This window comes from Panthera pardus, unplaced genomic scaffold (genome assembly GCF_024362965.1).
Source record: "Panthera pardus isolate Hobbes unplaced genomic scaffold, ASM2436296v1 HiC_scaffold_27, whole genome shotgun sequence".
NCBI lineage: Eukaryota > Metazoa > Chordata > Mammalia > Carnivora > Felidae > Panthera > Panthera pardus.
Window position 1 is genome coordinate 93,649,773 of NW_026526843.1, and position 22,961 is coordinate 93,672,733.

General features: G+C 35.8%; 1 protein-coding gene across 1 annotated transcript in view; it reads right to left on the minus strand.

Annotated features, from left to right (window-relative positions):
• The window catches only part of CFAP47 (cilia and flagella associated protein 47), a 546,469-nt gene that overhangs the window by 284,628 nt on the left and 238,880 nt on the right, over positions 1-22,961 (minus strand). Inside the window, exons 35-38 of the mRNA XM_053891727.1 lie at positions 22,149-22,246; positions 21,492-21,608; positions 14,173-14,307; positions 9,867-9,982 (exon numbers count right to left, since the gene is read on the minus strand). Of these exons, the coding sequence (XP_053747702.1) occupies positions 9,867-9,982; positions 14,173-14,307; positions 21,492-21,608; positions 22,149-22,246 (466 nt within the window). The remainder of the gene's footprint in view (positions 1-9,866; positions 9,983-14,172; positions 14,308-21,491; positions 21,609-22,148; positions 22,247-22,961) is intronic.

Below are 22,961 nucleotides of genomic sequence, written 5' to 3' on the forward strand. Positions count from 1 at the left end.
TTTGTAGCAACGTGGATGGAACTGAAGAGTGTTATGCTAAGTGAAATAAGTCAAACAGAGTAAGACAGATACCATATGTTTTCACTCTTATGTGGATCCTGAGAAACTTAACAGAAACCCATGGGGGAGGGGAAGGAAAAAAAAAAGAGGTTAGAGTGGGAGAGAACCAAAGCATAAGAGACTCTTCAAAACTGAGAACAAACTGAGGGTTGATGGGGGGTGGGAGGGAGGGGAGGGTGGGTGATGGGTATTGAGGAGGGCACCATTTGGGATGAGCACTGGGTATTGTATGGAAACCAATTTGACAATAAATTTCATATTAAAAAAATACGAGTAAAAAAATCAAAATAATATTCACATTTGAAAACAATTTTGGGAGAAAATCTCATGGTTTTTGGCAGATTTGTACATCTTAAGAATTATTTTAGATGAAATATTAAAACTGAGACTTGGAAAAACCATAGAATGCTCATATGCTTGCTTAAATAAAGAAAAATGAAAGGAGATTTTTCTTGTGCCTATCCCCAACAGGAAGAACCTGTAGATTTATATAGTTTCAACTCTTAGAAAATTGGACTGTCAGATATGCAAAAACATAAATAAAGAACATGGAAAATGTTGCAAAACTAAAAAAAAATATTCACCATGATTAAGTGGGAGTCATTCCTGGATTGTAGGGCTGGTTCAATATTTGTAAATGGATCAATGTGATACATCACATTAATAGAAGAAAGGATAAGAACCACATGATCCTGTCAATAGACGCAGAAAAAGCATTTGACAAATATAGCACCCTTTCTTGATAAAAATCCTCAAGAACGTTGGGATAGAAGGAACACACCTTAACATCATAAAAGCCATATATGAAAGTCCCACAGCTAGTATCATCCTCCATGGGGAAAAACTGAAAGCTTCTCCCCTGAGATCAGGAATACGAGAAGATTATCCATTCTTACCACTGATGTTTAACATAATATTGGAAGCCCTAGCCTCAGCAATCAGACAACAAAATGAAATAAAAAGCATCCAAATAGACAAGGAAGAACTCAAACTTTCACTTTCTGCAGGTGACATGATACTTTACATGGAAATCCTGAAAGACCACCAAAAACTGCTTGAACTGATATATGAATTCAGCAAAGTCACAGGATATAAAATCAATGTACAAAAATTGGTTGTACCTCAATACACCAACAATGAGTCAAGAGAAAAAGATATCAAGGAATTAATCCTATCTATAATTGCACCAAGAACCATAAAATACCTAGGAATAAACCTAACCAAAAAGGTCAAAGATCTGTACACTGAAAACTATAGAATGCTTATGAAAAACTTGAAGAAGACACAAAGAAATGGAAAAACATTCCACACACACGGATTAGAAGAACAAATGTTAAAATGTCAATACTACTCAAAACAATCTACACATTCAATGCAATCCCAATCAAAATAGCACCTATACTCTTCACAGAGCTAGAACAGTCCTAAAATGTATATGGAACCATAAAAACCATGAAGAGCCAAAGTAATGTTGAAAAAGAAAACCAAATCTGGAGGCATCACAATCCCTAACTTTAGCCTGTACTACAAAGTTGTAATCATCAAGGCAGTATGGTATTGGCACAAAAACTGACACAAATACCAATGGAATAGAACAGAGAACCCAGAATTGTACCCACAAATGTATGGCCAACTAATCTTCAACAAAGCAGGAAAGAGTATCCAGTGGAAAAAATACAGTCTCTTTAGAAAATGGTGCCAGGAGAACTGGACAGCCACATGGACAGGAGAACTGGACAGCCACTTTCTTACAACATACCCAAAAATAAATTCAAAATGGATGAAAGACCTAAATGTGAGGCAGGAAATGATCATAACTATAGAGTAGAAAACAGGCAACAACGTCTTTGACCTCAGGCACAGCAACTTCTTGCTTGACATGTCTCCAAAGGCAAGGGAAATAAGAGCAAAAATGAACTATTGGGACCTCATTAAGATACATAGCTTCTGCACAGCAAAGGAAACAATCAGCAAAGCTAAAAGGCAACCAAGAGAATAGGAGAAGATATTTGCAAATAACATATTGGATAAAGGGTTAGTATCCAAAATCTATAAAGAACTTATCAAACTCAACACCCGAAAAACAAATTATCCAGTGAAGAAATGGGCCGAAGACATGAATAGATACTTTTCCAAAGAAGACATCCAACAGACATATGAAAAGATGCTGAACATCACTTATTATCCGGGAAGTACAAATCAAAACCACAATGAGACAGCACCTCACACCGGTCAGAGAAGCTAAAATTAACAACTCAGGAAACAACGGATGTTGGTGAGGATATGGAGAAAGCGGAATCCACTTATACTGTTGGTGAGAATGCAAACTGGTGCAGCTACTCTGGAAAACAGTATGGAGGTTCCTCAAAAAATTACAAATAGAATTACCCTCGACCCAGCAATACCACTACTAGGAATTTATCCAAAGGATACAGGAGTGCTGATTCGTAGAGCCACAGGTACCCCAATGTTTATAGCAGCGCTTTTGACAATAAATTATGGAAACAGCTCAAATGTCCACTCACTGTTGAATGGAGAAAGAAGGTGTGGTATATATATATACAATGGAATACTATTCAGTGATGCAAAAGAATGAAATCTTGCCATTTGCAACAATGTGGACAGAACTGAAGGGTATTACACTAAGTGAAGTAAGTCAGTCAGAGAAAGACAGATATCAGGTTTTCACTCATATGTGGAGTTTGAGAAACTTAACAAAAAACCTTAGGGGGAAGGGAAGAAAAAATAAATTACAAAGAGAGAAGGCAAATGACAAGAGACTCTTAAATACAGAGAACAAACTGAGGGTTGATGGGGGTGGGGTTTGGGGGGATGCAGTGAAAATGGGTGATGGGAGTTGGGGAGGGCACTTGTGATGAACACACTTTTCTTTGGAAAAGTGATGAGCACTGGGTGTTGTATGTAAGTGATGAACCATGGGAACCTACTCCAGAAGCCAAGACTATACTGTATACACATTATGTTAGCTAACTTGACAATAAATGATTTTTTAAAAATTTAAAAAGATTAAAATTAAATTAAAAATTAAAAGATGATGGTACATTAAATTTAGTATGGAACAGGTGAATAAGAAGAAAAGATGTCACACTTAAGATAAATTTGGTGGGGGCACCTGGGCAGCTCAGTCTGTCAAGCGTCTGACTTTGGCTCAGGTCATGTTCTCACAGTTCATGGGTTTAAGCCCCGCATTGGGCTCTATGCTGACAGCTCAGAGCCTGAAACCTGCTTCGGATTCTGTGTCTCCCTCTCTCTTTCTGCCCCTCCCCTGCTCACACTGTCTTTCTCTGTCTCTGTCTCTCTTTCTAAAATAAACATTAAAAAAAAAAAAGATAAATTTGGTAAAATCAACAGGACTTGCTACCAGATTGGACTTCTGTTCAAAAAAAAAAAAAAAACAAAAAACGGTGTTTTAGAATGACCATATTCTAACATGCATTCAATAAATGAACTTATACTCAAATCCTATGAAACACATTTTAAAATATAGTATCCTTTTTATGAGGTCGATGGCTGGTTTTAGGACAGTGAAGATTTGAGCCTGTCTTGAGTATAGACGTTCCTTTTGAAATTTTGTAGTCATATTGAGGCATGTAAATGACAAGGATTTCTTCCTGAATGTGTTAGAAAGTTCAGAATCAAATGTCTGGTCCAGTTAGCTAAGTGTCTTAGGTCTTTAAAAATGTGTATAGCCTTCATCTTAATTTTTTTTACTTTTTATTTTCTTTTTGTTCCAATTGCTTCCCTCTCATAAAAAAATATCCTTAATGCGGTGCTTGGGTGGCTCAGTCAGTTAAGTGTCCAACTTTGGCTCAGGTCATGATCTTGCGGTTGGTGGGTTTGAGCCCTGCACTGGACTCTGTGTTAACAGCTCAGAGCCTGGAGCCTGATTCGGATTGTGTGTCTTCCTCTCTCTCTCTTTTAAAAATAAACATAAAAAAAAAGTTAAAAAATATATCCTTGATATTAAATATATTTTGTAAGCTACTTTAACTTGGCTTTTGGAATAGATGAAAAATATAACATATCAATCAATGTCAATGCTCATTTGGCTCAATGAGCATAATGAAGAAAAAAAGAAACTGAATGGTTTTCCAAAAGTATATTTTCACTTTTATGCAGTTACTCTATGGTTATAGCTAAATTTAATCATCAAATTAGATGCAAAAGTAAACATGTTTGTTTATATGTTGGTGTAGCTGTTTAATCGTTTCTATATAAATGATTTCACTGGGAATTTAAATCCACAGCTGGCAGAAAGAGCCATTATTAATCGTGATTTAGACAGACTCTAAGGATGTGGTACATATAATTATATAATATCTGATAATGATAATGCTACATTTTTTTTTAAGAAAACAAATTTTTTTCTGAGCCCTATTTGTAAAAACAAAAGACTATGAACTTACATAGTCTAGATAAAAAGATGCTTAAAGAACCACCTAATAACAGTATTTATGCCTACAAAATAAAAAGCATCTAGAAAAAGGACTAATTATTTTCCATATATATTGACAATTAAGCACCATCTCTTCTGGAAACCCTTCCATGGTTAACCCAAAACCACTTAGGTACTTTTTTCCATCTTCCTCTAATTCTATACACACAACACAAATAAAACAATTATCAGGGTATCTGGGTGGCTCAGCCAGTTGAGTGTCGTACTCATGATTTCACCTCAAGTCATGATCTCACGGTTGTGAGATGGAGCCCCACATTGGGCTCTGAGCTGGGTGTGGCGCTTGCTTAAGATTCTCTCTCTGCCCCTCCCCTCTCATGCACTCTCTTCTCTCTTTCTCTCTCTTCCTCCCTTATCCTTATTGTGTATTTGCTGTAGGGTACTCTGCTAGATTTGAATCACTTGTGAGCAGTGTTGACACATTTTCATCTGTGAATCACTAGCACTTCAAATTTAGGTGGCGGGGCGGCAAATGCTCATTGCTTCCTATATGTTCCAGTTACAGTATTAGGTGTTTTGCCTATATATTTACATTAATTACTGACAAAACTGTGGCTAAATATTCTGATCCCCTTTTTACAAACAAGAATAATGAGGCTGGATCATAGAACCTGTACATGCCAGTATCAAAGTCCAGCACTTGTTAAATGACATGACAGCAGGGTTCTAGACCACAGTGGCATCTGAAGTCTAGATTTATCATCTAAGAGAAATATCATTAAAATTATAAAAGAGATCTTTTTAAAAGCTGCTAGTTAGAGGAAGCTATCAATGAGCATCTGAACAGAGGTTGATAAGGAAACAAAGCTGGCCTGTGGACTCCTGGAGAGGCCATTTCCAGAAATGCCCACTTACATGGAGGGTAAGATCGGATTCAGATAACCTCACTCTCCTCAGTGCAGAATGCTGGGCAATTTGGCATAAAAGCAGAATGTTCTTCATACTACAGTAAAGGTTTGGTTGTATATATAGAACCACAATATATTTTTATATTGCCATATTATTACATATAAATGGATGAACAAGTATCACAAGTCATTAGAGTAAATCCTTAAATAGGAAACACTGAAATCAAAATAAACATTAACAACTGACCTAAAAGAAGATAAATAATATAGGTCAGAGATGAGTATATAAAAGTCAGTGCAGAATGCTGGGCAATTTGGCGTAAAAGCAGAATGTTCTTCATACTACAGTAAAGGTTTGGTTGTATATATAGAACCACAATATATTTTTATATTGCCATGTTATTACATATAAATGGATGAACAAGTATCACAAGTCATTAGAGTAAATCCTTAAATAGGAAACACTGAAATCAAAATAAACATTAACAACTGACCTAAAAGAAGATAAATAATATAGGTCAGAGATGAGTATATAAAAGTCAGAGACATTTATGAAGATACTAGAACCCCCATTTAAGGACAGGATGCTATGAAATAGAGACACTTAATAAAAATGAAAGCACTCATGAATATACATATTTAGGAGATTCTTGTTTTCTCTCACTCTCTCCCATTCTCTTCCCCAAAGGAAACAGTTGGAAAAGAAGGCTTGTTGATAGAGGAAAAAACAATGAGATAAAAAAATACTAGTGATAAGATACACAAAGGATGCAATCAACAGGTTCAATATTCAACAGTTAACGGTTAGAAAATGAGAACTGTGAAAAAGGAGGGGAAATAATTATGAAAAAAAAACAAAGAATTTTCCAGTGCTTATGAAAGATAACTCCATAGTTAAAGGACTCATTCATTGTATACCCAGACAGTGAATAAAAAAAGACCCTCCTTGATGCACCCCGGATCACTATCAGAACACAATCAGAAAAGAAGATCCTAGAAACTTCTAGAGGTGTTGAGAAAGAGAATTATAGTAGACTTTCTCATCACAAATAGTGAATACTATGAGGCAGCAGAACAATTATCTTAACACTTATAAGGAAAAAAAAATATTTTCAACTTAAAATAATAAGCCAAGCAAAATATAAATCAAGTGTGAGAGTAGTAAAAAAAAAAAATGCCTAAAAATGGAAAATCTTGGAAAATTTACCTCGCCCATATTTTATTAGGTTTCATAAGGATGGTTTTAGTAAATAAGTTAGTACATAAGAAAGAGAAAGGTACTAGTTTCTATCCAAAGAAAAATAAAAATGTCCAATACTGACATCTCTTCAGTAGGTCTGGAAAGCAATCAGTCCAAATAAAAGGAACACGCAAAGTACTCTGAAAGATATACTTGAAGGAAAAAGACTTCAAGGATTATATGCATATCTTTAGAATTTATTAATATTCTCAGCTTAAAAAAAGGAGTCAAAAGATACTTTTTATTCTGATGGTATAAGAAACACTTATATAATACATTTTTACTCCTTGGAAAAGTAATAAATAGAAGATAAAACTAGTGATGTTTGTAGGGAGGGCAATAAATCTGGAGAAGTAAGCAAACTAGATCATTAAATATTATAGCTATACATCAAGACATTTTTTCTAAAGTTGATATAACAAATATATTGGCTAAAATAATATGGATTATTTCAATTTATGGAAGTAACCATGGGAAGAACTAAAATGAGACATAAATCAAGGAGTGAAAAGTAGGAGGCTCAAGAAGTGGAAACAGATTTGAGGTGGGGGGGGGGGACTTGTTTTTTATTTTTAACTCCTCTGCATATTTGACTTGTCAAACATGTATAAGTTAGATTTTTATTTTAAAAAAGATACATAAGTCAAAAACAAAAGTACAGGTGTAACATGGTGGAAATATGATGTATTTGTAATTACATGTGTGAGCAGGTATACATGAATATATGGCCAGTTAATATGCACTTGGAGTGTATTAAAACTTTACAAAGCTATTATTTATAAATATGTCTATATTTATATAGACCATAAATGGTGCAATGGTGAATACAGAGAAAAAAAGTCACAGTGATGAGAATTTAATAGGAAGTAGCCTCTTGGCTTCACCCAAGTGAAGTATTTGCACAAACGCTCTCCTGGAGAAACAAAAACATGATACAATTACCTGCCATGGATCTTCAGGATTACTTACAAACAGTCAAAGCCACATTTTATTGAATGCTCTGTATGAATGTGATACATACACACACACACGTACACACACACACATACACAACATGTGCTGTTGTCAAGTGAGTAAATGCAAACTCTGCATTTAGACTGGCTGGTTTTGAATCTCCACTTGACCATCTAACAGCAGCGAAAATTGGGCAAATGATTTAATGTCTCTGCTCAATCTCTTCTTTTGGGAAATGGGGACACTTAGGCTATAAGGATGATTAAATATGAAAAGGTACACAAAGTACATGTTATAAAGATTTTGTACATACAAATGTTTAATAAGCATTAAGCATTTTAACATTTACATATGTAATGAGTTTATTGCGTAAATATTTAACCAGGCATATGTTATAATAAACACATATTTGTGCATATAAAAAGACCACAAAGATATGAACTGATAAATTAACTCTGCTTATCTGATGGAGTTCTCAGTAATGGTTGTTTCCTCTTTATACTTTTCTGTAACAAATTTTCAACATGTACAGGCTTTAAACTTGTAATAAAGACTATAAGTGTTAATTTCATTAATTGAAATGTGATCTTAAGGTACAATATGAGAAGTTTAGTGTGGCTGTTAGGAATAATTTCCTGAGAGCTTTGAAATACTGGAAGAGCCTACTGGGTTTATGAGTGAAAAAAAAGTGGGGGAACCTGAAACCTTTTGACTTCTATAAACCTATATGAAGGGCAGAGAATAGATCTCAATTATCAAAGTCCTAAGGGAAGAAAAATGGTACTGTGACACTGTTCAAATAAACTTGTATTACTACAGTTGTGTTTTATAACAGACATGTAAGAAGTAGGACTTAGAAAATGGGTGGGCTGTTTTTACAAGTTTTATTCTAGTCATTTAGTTTATAATATAGAAACTAAGTGAAGAATTAGTAGAGTGAAATTAAGTGAAGAATTTAGTATATAATATAGAAAGTAAGTGAAGAATTGTTTCCTCACATTCAGTTCAATCTGGATATAGTACCAATCATGAATATGCAGAATTTATAAATTGTATACTCCTTAGCATGCAGCAGTAACTGAAGAAAACAAACAGGGGCTAATGACACAAGCCAGGGGCACTTCTGCAACTGGGTTTCTGGGTATTTTAAAAGCAATTAAAATGGCCCTTATTTCTAATTATTCCTGTGTTTGATATATTAGAAATAATAATGATTACAATGTGAAAAGAAACTCAGGGTTAATGTATAGTTAAAAACCAAAAGGATAACCAGGTGAAATAACTTTAGTAGTTACACTCTGTCACTTTGCATTGGGAAAAAATAATAAAGCAAAGGCAATGACTAAAATTCAAGGTGGTTAAAGTCAATTAGTGGTTATTAAATTTGTGAACCCCTGTGATACTAACATGGCTGGACTCTTATCATCCTTGCATTTTGTAATAAGAATATTTGCTATCATTAATACTGTTGACATATCTAATAGGATTTGTTGATCTGGGAAGAGTAATATATTATACTCATATTTAACTTTTCAAGACTATGTTCTAGGGGCTTCATTTGTACTTTATTTCGGAAAGTAGGAGAGTAGTAGTAGAAACATTTAAAAAACGCATTATGAGAACAGAATCAGATAGAAATGAGACTAAAGAAAATCACTACGATCTGGAAGTGTATGTTCATACATATAAACACAATGACAGCGAAGGGCAAGAGAATAATGGCAACACTGAAGGTGTTTTTCAGGTAAGATTATCAGTCTTTGACTTTTTTTGTTCTTCATACATTCATAGCTTCTAAATTTTCTGCAATGAGCACATTACTCAGAAACAACTATAGATAACATAAAAAGAACCATATAAAATGTTATCCATAATATAATCTATATAAAATATACTTAAGTAAACAATATAAATATATATATATATATATATATATATATAAATTTAGCACACACTGGTTAGAGTTTCTTACAGGGAACAGAACTGCAGTACATAAACAACTTATAGTCTAAACTCTATGGCCTATATGCATGCAAAATAAACTCAAACTAAAAGCATATATTAAAAGCAACTGTTTTATGTTGTTAGAATTATTTTAACAAAATTGGTGAGGAATCTCAGCAACATATACATAATTTATCTATGTTTGAGTGATGATCTTTCATTATATATAAACCAGTTAAAAACAAAACCAGGTCACTCTTTTAAAATTATAATACACATTAAATCTCTAGGGCTGATATTTTCAGTGAAGTAAAATTTAAAAAGCAAAAAAACCCCCACTTACTTTGAAGATATTGTCACAATGTTCCCAGTTTGGGAAAGGGAGAAGTCAGCAGCATCTTTCCCAACAATTGTAGCATTATACACCAAGTTTTTCAAGCTTGAATTTTTCAGTAAAATCTATATTGAAGAAGAGAGTATAAATAATATCATGAACTTTAGAAATATATAATTTAACACTTATTTTCATCAAAGCAGGTTATACATTTTAATCATGAAAATTTTCCTAACGTGGAGTTAGGGGAAGATGGCAGCGTGAGAGGACGCTGCGCTCAGCGCGCATCCTGCTGATCACTTAGATTCCACTTACACCGCCTAAATAACCCAGAAAACCGCCAGAAGACTAGCAGAACGTTGTCTCCGGAGCCAAGCGCAGACGAGAGGCCCACGGAAGAGGGTAGGAAGGGTAGACAGGCGGTGAGCGCTCCACGGACTGTCGGGAGGGAGCCGGGGCGGAGGGGCGGCCCGCCGGCCAGGCAGAGCCCCCGAGTCTGGCTTGCAAAAGCGGAGGAGCCGGATGGAATGTGTTCTGACAGCAAGCGGGACTTAACATCTGGAAGGTTATAAGCTAACAACTCTGCTCAGAGAGAAGGAGGGCTGGGGGACCATGGGAGGGAGAGTTGTTGAGCCCAGGACGACAGAGTTCAGCTTGGCGGGGAACGAAGGCGCTTGCCAGCGCCATCTCCCTCACCAATCCCCTAGCCAAAATCTCAAAGGGAACTGGTTACTGCCAGGGAACTTGCTAACACCATGCAAACACCCAACACTGTGCTTCTGCGGGTCCATCCCTCTGGCGGGTTTGACTCCCTCCCGGTGCCACAGGGCGCCTCCCGAAGCAGATCTCCTAAGGAAAAGCGAGCTGAGCCTGCCCCTCCCGCCCCTGTACACCTTGCCGATCCACCCCAGCTAATACGCAAGATCCCCAGCACCACGAGCCTGGCAGTGTGCAAGTAGCCCAGACGGGCCACGCCACCCCACAGTGAATCACGCCCCTAGGAGAGGGGAAGAGAAGGCACACAGCAGTCTGACTGTGGCCCCAGCGGTGGGCTGGGGGCAGACATCAGGTCTGACTGCGGCCCCGCCCACCAGTGCAGGTAATTCAAGACAGCACAAGGGAAGTGCCCTGCAGTTCTGCACCACTCCAGGGACTAACCAAAATGACGAAACGGAAGAATTCCCCTCAAAAAGACGTCGAGGAAATAACAGCTAACGAACTGATCAAAAAGGATTTAAACAATATAACAGAAAGTGAATTTAGAATAATAGTCATAAAATTAATCGCTGGGCTTGAAAACAGTATAAGGGACAGCAGAGAATCTCTTGCTACAGAGATCAAGGGACTAAGGAACAGTCAGGAGGAGCTAAAAAATGCTATCAACGAGCTGCAAAATAAAATGGTATAAAATGATATAAATCAAAACCACACTCAGATATCACCTCACGCCAGTCAGGTGATATCACGCCACCTAGGATTCCGTGCAGGGGTGGTTAAATGGTAAATGGAGATAAGGGAAAGTTGTTCAAAGGAAGGAAAGAAAGCTTGGGAGCCTCAATTCCTCTTTTTCACCTTCTGTAAGAAAAGCTTATGTTTCACTAATTAATACTTACCTTCAACTGCTGTGCTTCTCTGTGAATTTTGTTTCAAAAAGGTGGGAAAAAAGTTCAAATGCATTAAAAAATGTCTCAGAAAATCACTGCACTCTACATTTTGTTTTCACTGATCCCTCTATTTCTTACTGGTTCCAGGATTCTATGTTTCTATTAGTGACATAAAGTTAGAGAAATAGATTTTCAATTATAGTAGTAATTTCTTGAGATTATTCTTTACTTTGGAGTTGATGCATAGTGGCAAACTATGTCAAACATTCTCAGCAATTTCCAAATCAGTGATTTTCTTCCTTTTTTAATTTTTTTTAATGTTTATTCATTTTTCAGAGAGAGAGAGAGAGAGAGAAAATGAGCGGAGGAGGGGCAGAGAGAGAAGGAGACACAGAATCTGAAATAGGCTCCAGGATCTGAGCTGTCAGCACAGAGCCCAACGCCAGGCTCAAACTTGTGAACTGTGAGATCATGACCTGAGCTGAAGTCAGATGCTTTTAACCAACTGAGCCACCCAGGCACCCCTCAAATCAGTGATTTTCTTAAATGAAATTTAAAATTAAAGCTTGCTGTAACTGACAGTTTTTTTGCATTTATATTTAATTTTTGTTATCTTCAAGACATACTCTACATATGTGAAAAATAAGTTATATTTGCATAATTTCATTTGTAGTCTTTTTTTAATGTTTATTTTTGAGACGGGGAGACACAGAGTATGAGCAGGGGAGGGGCAGAGAGACAAATGGAGACACACAATCTGAAGCAGGCTCCAGGCTCTGAGCTGTCAGCACAGAGTCTGATGCGGTGCTCGAACCCACAAATGGTGAGATCCTGACTCAGCTGAGGTCCAATGCTTAAATGACTGAGCTACCCAGGGACCCCAATTTAATCTATAATCTTAAGATATGAACATTATTTCTAGTAAAGAGCTAAAGGTGGAAAGAAATGTTTCTGTTTTAATATGCATTAATTTGATTTTTAACATAATTCAAATTTATGTTTAAACATTACCTTGTGTTATTAACTAGTTTTTAAAAATAATGGCACATAAAAGGCATAAAGAAATAAAAACACATGGACAGAATTAGAGAACTGGTAATAATACCTAACAGTAATAAATCACTGCTTAATCTAATTCAGACTCCTCCTACCTTCTTCAGGCTTAATCAAAACATTTCTAACTCTTTAGAAATTTTATTTTGAAGTCAAAAGACCTCTCCAGTATAATTACAGCTCTAGGTTTTGAAAGTCATTGCAGTGAAGGAATTATCAGAGTAAATACTGTTGAAAAAATGCTCTAAAGAGTTGTATGTCTTCTTTTCCTGACCAAAAAAGAAAAAAAAATTGTGAAAAGGAATTTTATCTCATTGTTTACTAACAAAAAATCACAAGGGGCTTTCCTTACCCCAAACTGAGCCCTTTACACTTTTAGACAAGAACCTGAGTGTTTCCAGATTTTTATCTGAGTCCTTACCAACCATCACTCGTATCGTCACAGAGGCTACCTAGTTTTTTCAGAGGTTGCACTTACAAACCCAAAATCACCAAGACATATCTTCTGAGGACCAAATACAGACAAGTTTTGTATCAAAAATATAAAATTACACCCTCCCAACTAAATTTGAAGAGAAAGACATAAAACAGCCTGAAAAAAAGGAATAAACATGATCTGACCAAAGAGGTAAAGTAATTTTTGTAAAGAATAAGACTCTATCAGTGCATAGTGTCCTCAGAAAGGAATAAGAAGAGACCTATAAATCTGGTTGAAGATTTTATGAACACCAGTAGAAGGGACAATCTTATATAAATATAAGCTATTTAAAATTGTATCCTAGGGGTGCCCATGTGGCTTGGTCATTTGAGTGTCCAAGTCTTGATTTCGGCTCAGGTCAAGATGTCATGGTGTGTGAGTTCGAGACCTGCGTCGGGTTCTGAGCTGACAGTGTGGAGCCCACTTGGGATTCTCTCTCTGTCCCTCTCTCTCTGCCCCTCCCCCCTCAAAATAAATAAATAAAACTTAAAAAAATTGTATCCTAGATGATATTTCACAAGTGTAAATATGAGACAAACAGCTTGAAAAACAAAGGTCAATGATCCTTGACAAGGTATTTCTCAAAGAGAACACTTGATAAATATGTACATATTTACATAGGTTTGTTATTATCACAGGACTTCAGATTTCATTTTTGACTTTTTTATGCAAAGTAAAAAATTCACTGTTAAACATTTAGCAGCTCCCACACACATAACATCCTTCAGTGGGAATTAGGTGGCCCTTGTCACGAGCACTTTAGTATTTTCCTCTCTATATCCTCATTTGAACAAAATCCATCTGGGTCTGTAAACTCCCTTAAGGAACGTTAAGTACATTCAGAACACAAATTTTCACTTATGGTGTCAGTCCCCTTGTACATGAAATGTGTCCCACTTTTCCTGAGAAAATTTGCCCTTCAAAGTACCTTTCATTTTCTATCTCCACAAACCCCATTCACCAAATGAATTAGAGTCATCATTTCATTGCAGGTGGTGATTACTATTAAGCAAAAATTGTCCCTTTCACTCTGCTATACCTTTGGCTTAAGAGGAGCAACATTAGCTAAGGCTTATCTCATCATATCGATACTTGTGTTAATTTTGGGTTGCAAAAGAAATTACTAAAACCCCTGGGAAGTGTTTACCTCCACATATTTTGGCCCCAAATATATCCTTACCTGTCTTAGCACAGTGTCATGTAGAGTACAATGAAAGGGCACCACCTTCTTGGGGAGATACATAGGGAGCCTTTCATACATGTAGACACAAAGCATGAGCATCAGGATTGGGTTAGGATCACAGATGTCAGTGGCCTGGTTTCAAAGAAGTGAAATATAAATTAGAGGATATACAGATAAAATACAGAAAAAGAGCTAAAGCACTATATCAATTATTGTATTACTTTAAAACATTTTAAAATGTTACTAGTTGACAATGACACTGAATTGTAAACACAGTAAACAGATTATTGCTGTGAATCAGAAGGGCTTGACCTAGGTGTTAAGAGATGAATTAGATGTGTTCTAAGTATAACAATGACCTCACAGCCTCAAAGCCTCCACAAAAGCTAGTCAGAGGTCATAAAAATATCATGCACTAGAACTACTAATGTGACTAAGACACCATCCCTGATTTAAAGTACCATATATAGCAGAAAAGAAAACTGGGAAGTAGACCAACTACTGAGGTAAAAGAAGGCAAGAGTTTCAAGCAAAAAGTTTAAGGGAGTAGGTAGCCCATGAGATGGCCCTGAAGAATGTTTGGAGTTTATAAAGGTTATGTTTGGTGTGCAGAAAATGATATATTCCATCAGTAAGGCAAAGAACTACAGTGCAGGTGTCTAGGGAAGTAGGGGGTTTCTTTGTTAATGAAGTGTAATTTAAATCATGTGTAAGGTCTAAGGAGGGACAAGTAGCATGTGAAAAGACTAAGGAGCACCAGGGCCACACTGTGCAGGGTGTGGAAGCCAGGGTGAGGGCCTGGATTTCTCAACAAGGAATAACACAGGAGCAACAATTCAGGCAGATGCGGCACGGCAGGGGGTTGGAAAATACTTTTCCCAGAACGTACAAATTGTAATAAGTCAGAAAATGTAATTATATTGATAACCAAGATAAATTAGTGATGGTTGTTGGAACAGATTTGAGATAAAACCCAGAATTGCAAAGGAATAATAGCAGGGGCAATCAACACAGCCTGAATGTACACTGAATACAAAAAGGAGAGTCAGAAGTAGGAGGAAGGATTCTTCGTATCAGATCATGTAGTACCTACAATGTCCTTGGACAATGTGAAGGTGGTAGGAAAGAATTATTCATAACAAAAAAGTATTGAGAATGGTCTAAGGCAAAAATTCAAACACATAAAACACCACAGATAAAGAAGCAATTGTCAATGTACAGCGAGCCCTCTACACTTTCATAAAATGAAGACACACTATGATTTAATCGCATGCATTCAAGTTAGTAACTGAAAATGATCCAGTTGGAAATGCAACTATTGTGGGAGTCAAGGAGACCTAATGCTGTTATGGGGGACTAATGCACTTGACTCTGAAGTTCAGCAGCAATTACCAGCAAATAAAGACAGCTCCTATGATCACCTCCTAGTCCATATCCCCAAATACGTTCTTTTCCCTCTTTGAAAGAAGAGAAGAGTTTGTTCTTTCTTGCTTTGTCAATAATCAGTAAGACTAACCAATAAAAGTTCCTGGGGAGGGGATTATTAGTAAAAACTAAGGGAGGTGACCTACTTCTGCAGGGTAGAAAGCTGTTGGTGACCTTGATTTGAGGAAAACTGAGAAATACACCAAGACTCCAAAGTTTCTCATCCGTATTCTATGGTCTCACATTTCTTCATGAAAGACAACACTGGTCAACAGATGAAGGAAAATTATTTGAGATAGAAACAAACTAAAAAACTAAATACAGAATTTAATTCCCACAAAGTGAAAAATATGGTGCTGCTGGGCCCTTTGGAATGGGCCAGCCTATGAGTGTGATTCAAAGAGGGCTGTCTAGGGTGATGGGAAATGTGTTTGTTGGGGAAAGGGGAAGATTAGTGGCAGAACACTCTAGACTCAAGTCTCAGGTCAATAAAAGCCTTTTGAACACTTTTTTTTAGTGATTACAGAATCAAATATATAGGTAGCAATATAGAATTATTCCCAAAAATTATCTTTGAAAAATATATAATGGGCTGAAAATGTAATAATTTGGTAATTTAAAAAAATACATTTATCTTAATGGAAAAAATGTTTCATCATTAAGATATTAGACTGAAAAAAAACAGAGAAAAGAACATCCTTACTTTCCTTATAATAAATTCCAATGAACATAATCTAAAGCAATTACACCTTAGCCAATCCCAGGCTTGAAAATCCAAATGTTAAATAAGTTAGGTTTGTTTGAAACAAGATTTTTAGGTGAAATATCTTTCAAAGATATAATCATTACTTTCTCTATACAGGGCTAACCTAGAATAACTTTAACTGTATTGGTTCATTTCCACCCTCCCCCCCAATGATAGTATTTTCCAACTAGCTTCATAAAAGATGAAGAATTAAGCAAAAAAGGTCATAATAGAGAAAAATGCTGGAGGAGAAATCTGGTAAACCTAATTCAAGTCCTGCTACGATACAGTGCCATGATCTTGATTAAATCAATTGGTTTTCCAGGACCTCAGTTTTCTCATCAGTAACAAGAAGAGCTGAGATAATATTGACCTTCATGGTCGATTTAATTTGCTACGACTTTAAGATACTACTAGCTTTCCAACTGGACACCAACCATAACTAGCAGTACCCAGTGACATACTCTAATTCGACAGAAAACACTGTTGACTACCTTCCCAGAAGCAATTTTCTCCTTTCCTTTTCCCTAAGAATCCCAGTTTTTGTGCCTGTTTCATTACTTTCATCAAACACTGGGTTAGCCAGAAGCATGAGCTGTAATTACAGTCAATGACATGTAATGGGAAAGATGCTGGAGACCACTGGAAAAGGTTTACCTTATGGAAGAAGAAGAGGTGCTACTCAACCAGCCTCAAGAATAGCTGTATAAAGGTGTTACAGGAGAATTTCAGTAGAAATTTGTGGTTATTAGTGCACATGCCTAAAACAAAGCCAGCAGGCTGAGAAGGGCTGAGCAAAACTGAATCTCTAATAGCTTTACTAAGAAACTATCCTTATAATCTCCTAATGCCTGACTTTAATGTAAAATGTTCAGTTTTTTTTATTTGTAAAGCACTTTCACTCATTAATTCTGTTACTTAATGCTATAAGCATCCAAGTTGATAAAATCAAACAAAATTTTTAAGAGAAAAGGTAGAATATCTATTCAACATTAGCTCCCATAACTACTCAGTGAATTAGGTATACTACAACTTCTGTTAACTATCGTATTTATTTTTTAGATCCATTTCTCTACATAAGGGACAAAAATTACATTCTACACTGAGTCCAAACAATTCACACCATATTTTTGCTTTAAATATAAAGCATGTCATAAAAGGGAGAATATGTAAATAATTGTTACATTCTAGCTAGCAGGATTCCATAACAGGACACAACATAGCCACAGAAACATAGCCAGCTGATTCCACACTTGCAAAGAACACAATAAATAAGAAACTTAAACAGTAATAAATATGTCCAGTGTTGAATTTAATTTCTCTTAAATGTGAACCAGTGCTAAGCATCAGCATTCATTCACTATGGTTAAGTTAATTTCATATTTTTAAACATTGCTATTTAATGTGGTAGGCAAATCCAGGCTGATAAAAAGTTAAGGAATAGGAACTGGTTGGTAAAAACTTGGTAATTTATCAGTTAGCTGTCAATTTCGCCATTCATCAAATTTTAGACACCTTCTCTATGTTTTTATGTATTAGATACTCACATTTTAAAATATGTTTTGGCTATACAATAAAATAAAACTTTTGAGACAACGTACCTGAGGCAATAAAAAAACAAAGGAGAGAATTACAGGGTATGATGAACTATATTTTCAAAAACAAAAATATTTTCAGTTTCTTGTGAACCCATACCAAATTTTCAAGGGCCACCTTAAACATCAAATGCCCCATGCAACTCTTCTTGGTTCCTGTACCAGAATGATTCCTGTCCCTTTTGATTCCCATATCACATCTCTTCCATGTATATTGTGCATTCACTATCTGTTTTGCATCAGCTCTTTCTCATATACTTGTCACTATTAATACAGCTTTGAAGGCATAACTGTGGTTTAATCATATCTGTACCCTTTGCAGGGTCTATCCAGTGTCTTTTGTGGAGGATATTCAATTTGTTTAATTGACAGAAAATGTAGTATTTTTGTTCTCCCAAACGAAAGTCTTTCATTGCAATTTATCTTTGAAGCTCTCTTATAAAAGAAAGCTCTGGTCAAATCCTACAATACAGTTTCTCTTTACAGCTACACCAATATAAAAGAATGTAAATGTCAGACCTGAAACAAAGTGAGTTTAACATGCAAGTGACTTTAGTACAAGGAAAAGCAAGCTATTATGAAATGTTATTTCTCCAGCAGGTATAAGGAACAACTTTATACCAAGCCATATGTGGGCACTGGCATCATCAATCTCTCTTGCATCATGGAACGGAAAACTCAAGAGTTAGTTGTAATGGTCTTTCTTCTGTGCCCATCTTTTGTGACTGTTAACAAGAACTAGCAAATCTCAAATGTCTCCTATATCAGCTTATTATTTTAAGTTTCCATTTAAATGTCATGAGTAGAGAAAACACTTTTCACCTTGACTAAATGAAATTATATTTTGATTGGTCTGTGTTCCCTATCTCCAGTCCCTCTCCCATCAAGTCCATTCCGACCATAGTTATGAAAGCAAATATCTTTATGCCCATAATACCCCATCGTAAACTTCTGACTTTTTATGCTGACATCCAATATCCCAATATATACCTATATTGATTTTTTCTAATCCCAAAATTCAACTAAGGAATCTATTCACAGAATTTCCTTAATGTATGTCAAATATTCCATTCGACATTCTGTTTATGTTATTTCCTCTGAGTAAACTCCTTCCTCTCTTACCACTACCAATCCAGATCCAATCCACCCTTCAAGAACCCAAATAAGCACTGCCTTCTCCACACAGTCTTTGATGGATCAATCTAGATCATACTGATCTCTTCCTTATCTGAATTCTACACTTTATTTTTTTCATTTTATGACAATTACATGAGTAGAATGTTATTTATCATTTAATATGTATATATCTAGATTATCCAATGACTTTGTATATTCTTCAAAGTAAGAAATCATTTATTATACTATTTTATCACTCTAACAAAGAGCTTAAAAATAGTAAGCATATAATCTTTTTGATTACTGATGAGAACCTGATGTAAAAAGCCAAATGGAATTAGAACTTGGAGATCCAAATGTAGTAATATATATTGCCACTGCAATCTCTACATGAATATTTATTTTAAAACCAAAGTGAAAGTTTTTTTAGCTAAATTAATAAATGATAATGCATCTATATTCAAACAACTTTGCTCCTTTAATTAATTCTTAGAGCTTAAGTAGTGTTACTAAATCACTCAACTTCAGTCTTAGGGTTTAAGAAAACTGGAGCTATCTTTAGAGGTACCTTCTTATCACACACAGCTGGATATACATTAATTATATAGATTTCAAAATATCCAGATTTTTGTGAAGTCATATTTCAAATTCCACATTTCAGCAAGATCTTACAAAATATGAGAACAGGGAGTCAACTAACACTTTCCCAAAGAAAACATATAAATGGCCAATAGGTACATGAGAAGGTGTTCAACATCACTAACCATGAGGGAAATATAAATCAAAACCACAAGGAGATATTACCTCACACCTTTTAAAATAACTATTATCAAAAAAGAGGAGAGGTGTCATCAGGGAAATACAAATCAAAACCACACTCAGATATCACCTCACGCCAGTCAGAGTGGCCAAAACGAACAAATCAGGAGACTATAGATGCTGGAGAGGATGTGGAGAAACGGGAACCCTCTTGCACTGTTGGTGGGAATGCAAACTGGCGCAGCCACTCTGGAAAACAGTGTGGAGGTTCCTCAAAAAATTAAAAATAGACCTACCCTATGACCCAGCAATAGCACTGCTAGGAATTTACCCAAGGGATACAGGAGTACTGATGCATAGGGGCATTTGTACCCCAATGTTTATAGCAGCACTCTCAACGATAGCCAAATTGTGGAAAGAGCCTAAATGTCCATCAACTGATGAATGGATCAAGAAATTGTGGTTTACATACACAATGGAGTACTACGTGGCAATGAGAAAGAATGAAATATGGCCCTTTGTAGCAACGTGGATGGAACTGGAGAGTGTGATGCTAAGTGAAATAAGCCATACACAGAAAGACAGATACCATATGCTTTCACTCTTATGTGGATCCTGAGAAACTTAACAGAAACCCATGGGGGAGGGGAAGGGAAAAAAAAAGAGGTTAGAGTGGGAGAGAGCCAAAGCATAAGAGACTCTTAAAAACTGAGAACAAACTGAGGGTTGTTGGGGGGTGGGAGGGAGGGGAGGGTAGGTGATGGGCATTGAAGAGGGCATCTTTTGGGATGAGCACTGGGTGTTGTATGGAAACCAATTTGACAATAAATTTCATATATTAAAAAAAAAATATATATATATATATATTTATATCACATCTTTATATATATATATATATATAAAGAGAGGTGAAGCAGTGGCAAGGATGTGGAAAAAGGGGAATCTTTGCACACTGTTGATGGAAATGTGCCTTGTTATATAGCCATTATGGAAAACCGTATGGGAGTCCTCTAAAAAATTAAAAACAGACCTACCATATGGTCCAGCAACCTTATTTCTGGATATATATCTAAAGGAAATGAAATCAGCATCTCAGAGATATTTGCACACCCACATTCAATTGCAGCATTATTCACAATATCAAAGATCTGGAACAACCTGTCTGTCGATGGATGAATAAAGAAAATGTGGTATATACTTACAATGGAATAGTCATAAAAAAGAAATCCTGTCATTTGTGACAACATGGATGAAACGGGAGGACATTATGCTCAGTAAAATAAGCCAGACACTGTAAGGCAAGTATTTTTTTTTTTATTTCAATTGTATGTGGAATCCAAAAAAGTCAAATCCATGGAACCTGAGAGTAGAATGGTGGTTGCCACCAGAGGGAGATGGGGGAAATGGGGAGATGTTGGATCTTAAGTGTTCTCACCACACACACATACACACACACAAAATGGTAAGTATGTGAGGGGATAGATGTGTTAATTAACTCAATTGTGGTAATCATTTCACATTGTATATTAAATCATCACATTGTACACCTACAAAAATCACATTTTATAAACTAAGAATATACAATTTTTATTTTCCAATCATACGTAATAAGATTAGAAAATAATATGAAAAGAAGAAACTCATACTTATGGAATGTGTGATATAAAGGCACCCACCTGTATGTCAGTGTCAAAGCCAATTTCACGAAGTACATTCACAATGATCAGGCAGTTGTGCAGATACTGTTCAGAACTTTTTGGTTGTGTATACATATTTATAAGATGTGACTCAATCTTGAAAAGACAACAATCAAATCTTTAGTAATAGAATAAAAATTACTGCTTTTTAACTGTTCTCTTTAGTTTAGCAAAGAATCATTTATTTTTTTTTAATTTTTAAAAGATTTTTAAGATTTTTGAGAGAGAGAGAGACAGAGTGCAAGTGGGGGAGGAGGAGAGGGAGAGACAGAGACAGAGACAGAAACAGAATCTGAAACAGACTCCAGGCTCTGAGCTATCAGCCCAGAGCCCGATGTAGGGCTTTAACCCATGGACTGTGTTATCATGACTTGAGCTGAAGTCGGATGCTTAAATGACTGAGCCACCTAGGTGCCCCTAGCAAAGAATCGTTTAAATATTAACATCTGGAAATAGATTATCACAATCAAAATAACAGAATAAACAAAAATAGAATACTAGCCATTCATATTCAGGTGTGACTTTTTAAATGTTTAAAAAACATTTAAAAGAATCAGCTTATAGACAATACTTTGAATTTTAATTACTAAGTTCTTTCAAATAATAAATACCATTCTGCATAAAAATGACTCTTACCAAAAATGGACAATAGGCTCCCAATTGTGTTGCAAAAACAAGGCCATCTAAAAGGTCCTGGTCAAAATTTACTATCCATCTCTCAGAGGGAATAACTCCTGTCACAAAAAAGAGAGTAAATATAACATTAGTTTTGCTTTTCTAGAAAGATAACTTATGGTACTGTCTAAATGTATTCTGATCTTATCACTGTATAATGCAGAATATATTTAAAATTGACAGACATTACAGAAAAGAAATGCTTTCAAAATCATTCACACTATGGAGATATTTAGTGGACAGTTCAAACATAAAGGAAAAGAGAACATGTGCCTGGCTTTATTTCTCTGGTTTTCAAGGAATCACAGTCCTTGAGAGATTTTCTTCCAAAGTGACACACAAAAGAAGAGGGAAATAATCTGGAATTTTCTATTCCTTCAAAAGGAAAATGGACTGATGAAAAAAAGAAAAATGGGAAAAGTGGGGGAAAAAAGCATAAGTGCTATCTTATTAAAATTTGAGCAACAGTAAGAAAAATTGCCTTTGCTTGAAAAAGAAAAAAATACTATTTTGCAAATAAAGGCAAAATATAAAACTCAGAAGCTTAATACATGAAATATATCTGTAGGGTTTTATAAGCAACTGAAAACTGGTTTCTTCATTTTTATTTTGTTGTTTTTTATTTTTTAGATATGGAGAGAGAGCTAGCAGGGGAGAGGGGCAGAGGAAGAGAGACAGAGAGAGAGAATCTTAAGCAGGCTCCACATTCAGCATGGAGACCAACGTGGGGCTCAACCCCATGACGCTGGGATCATAACTTGAGCTGAAATCAAG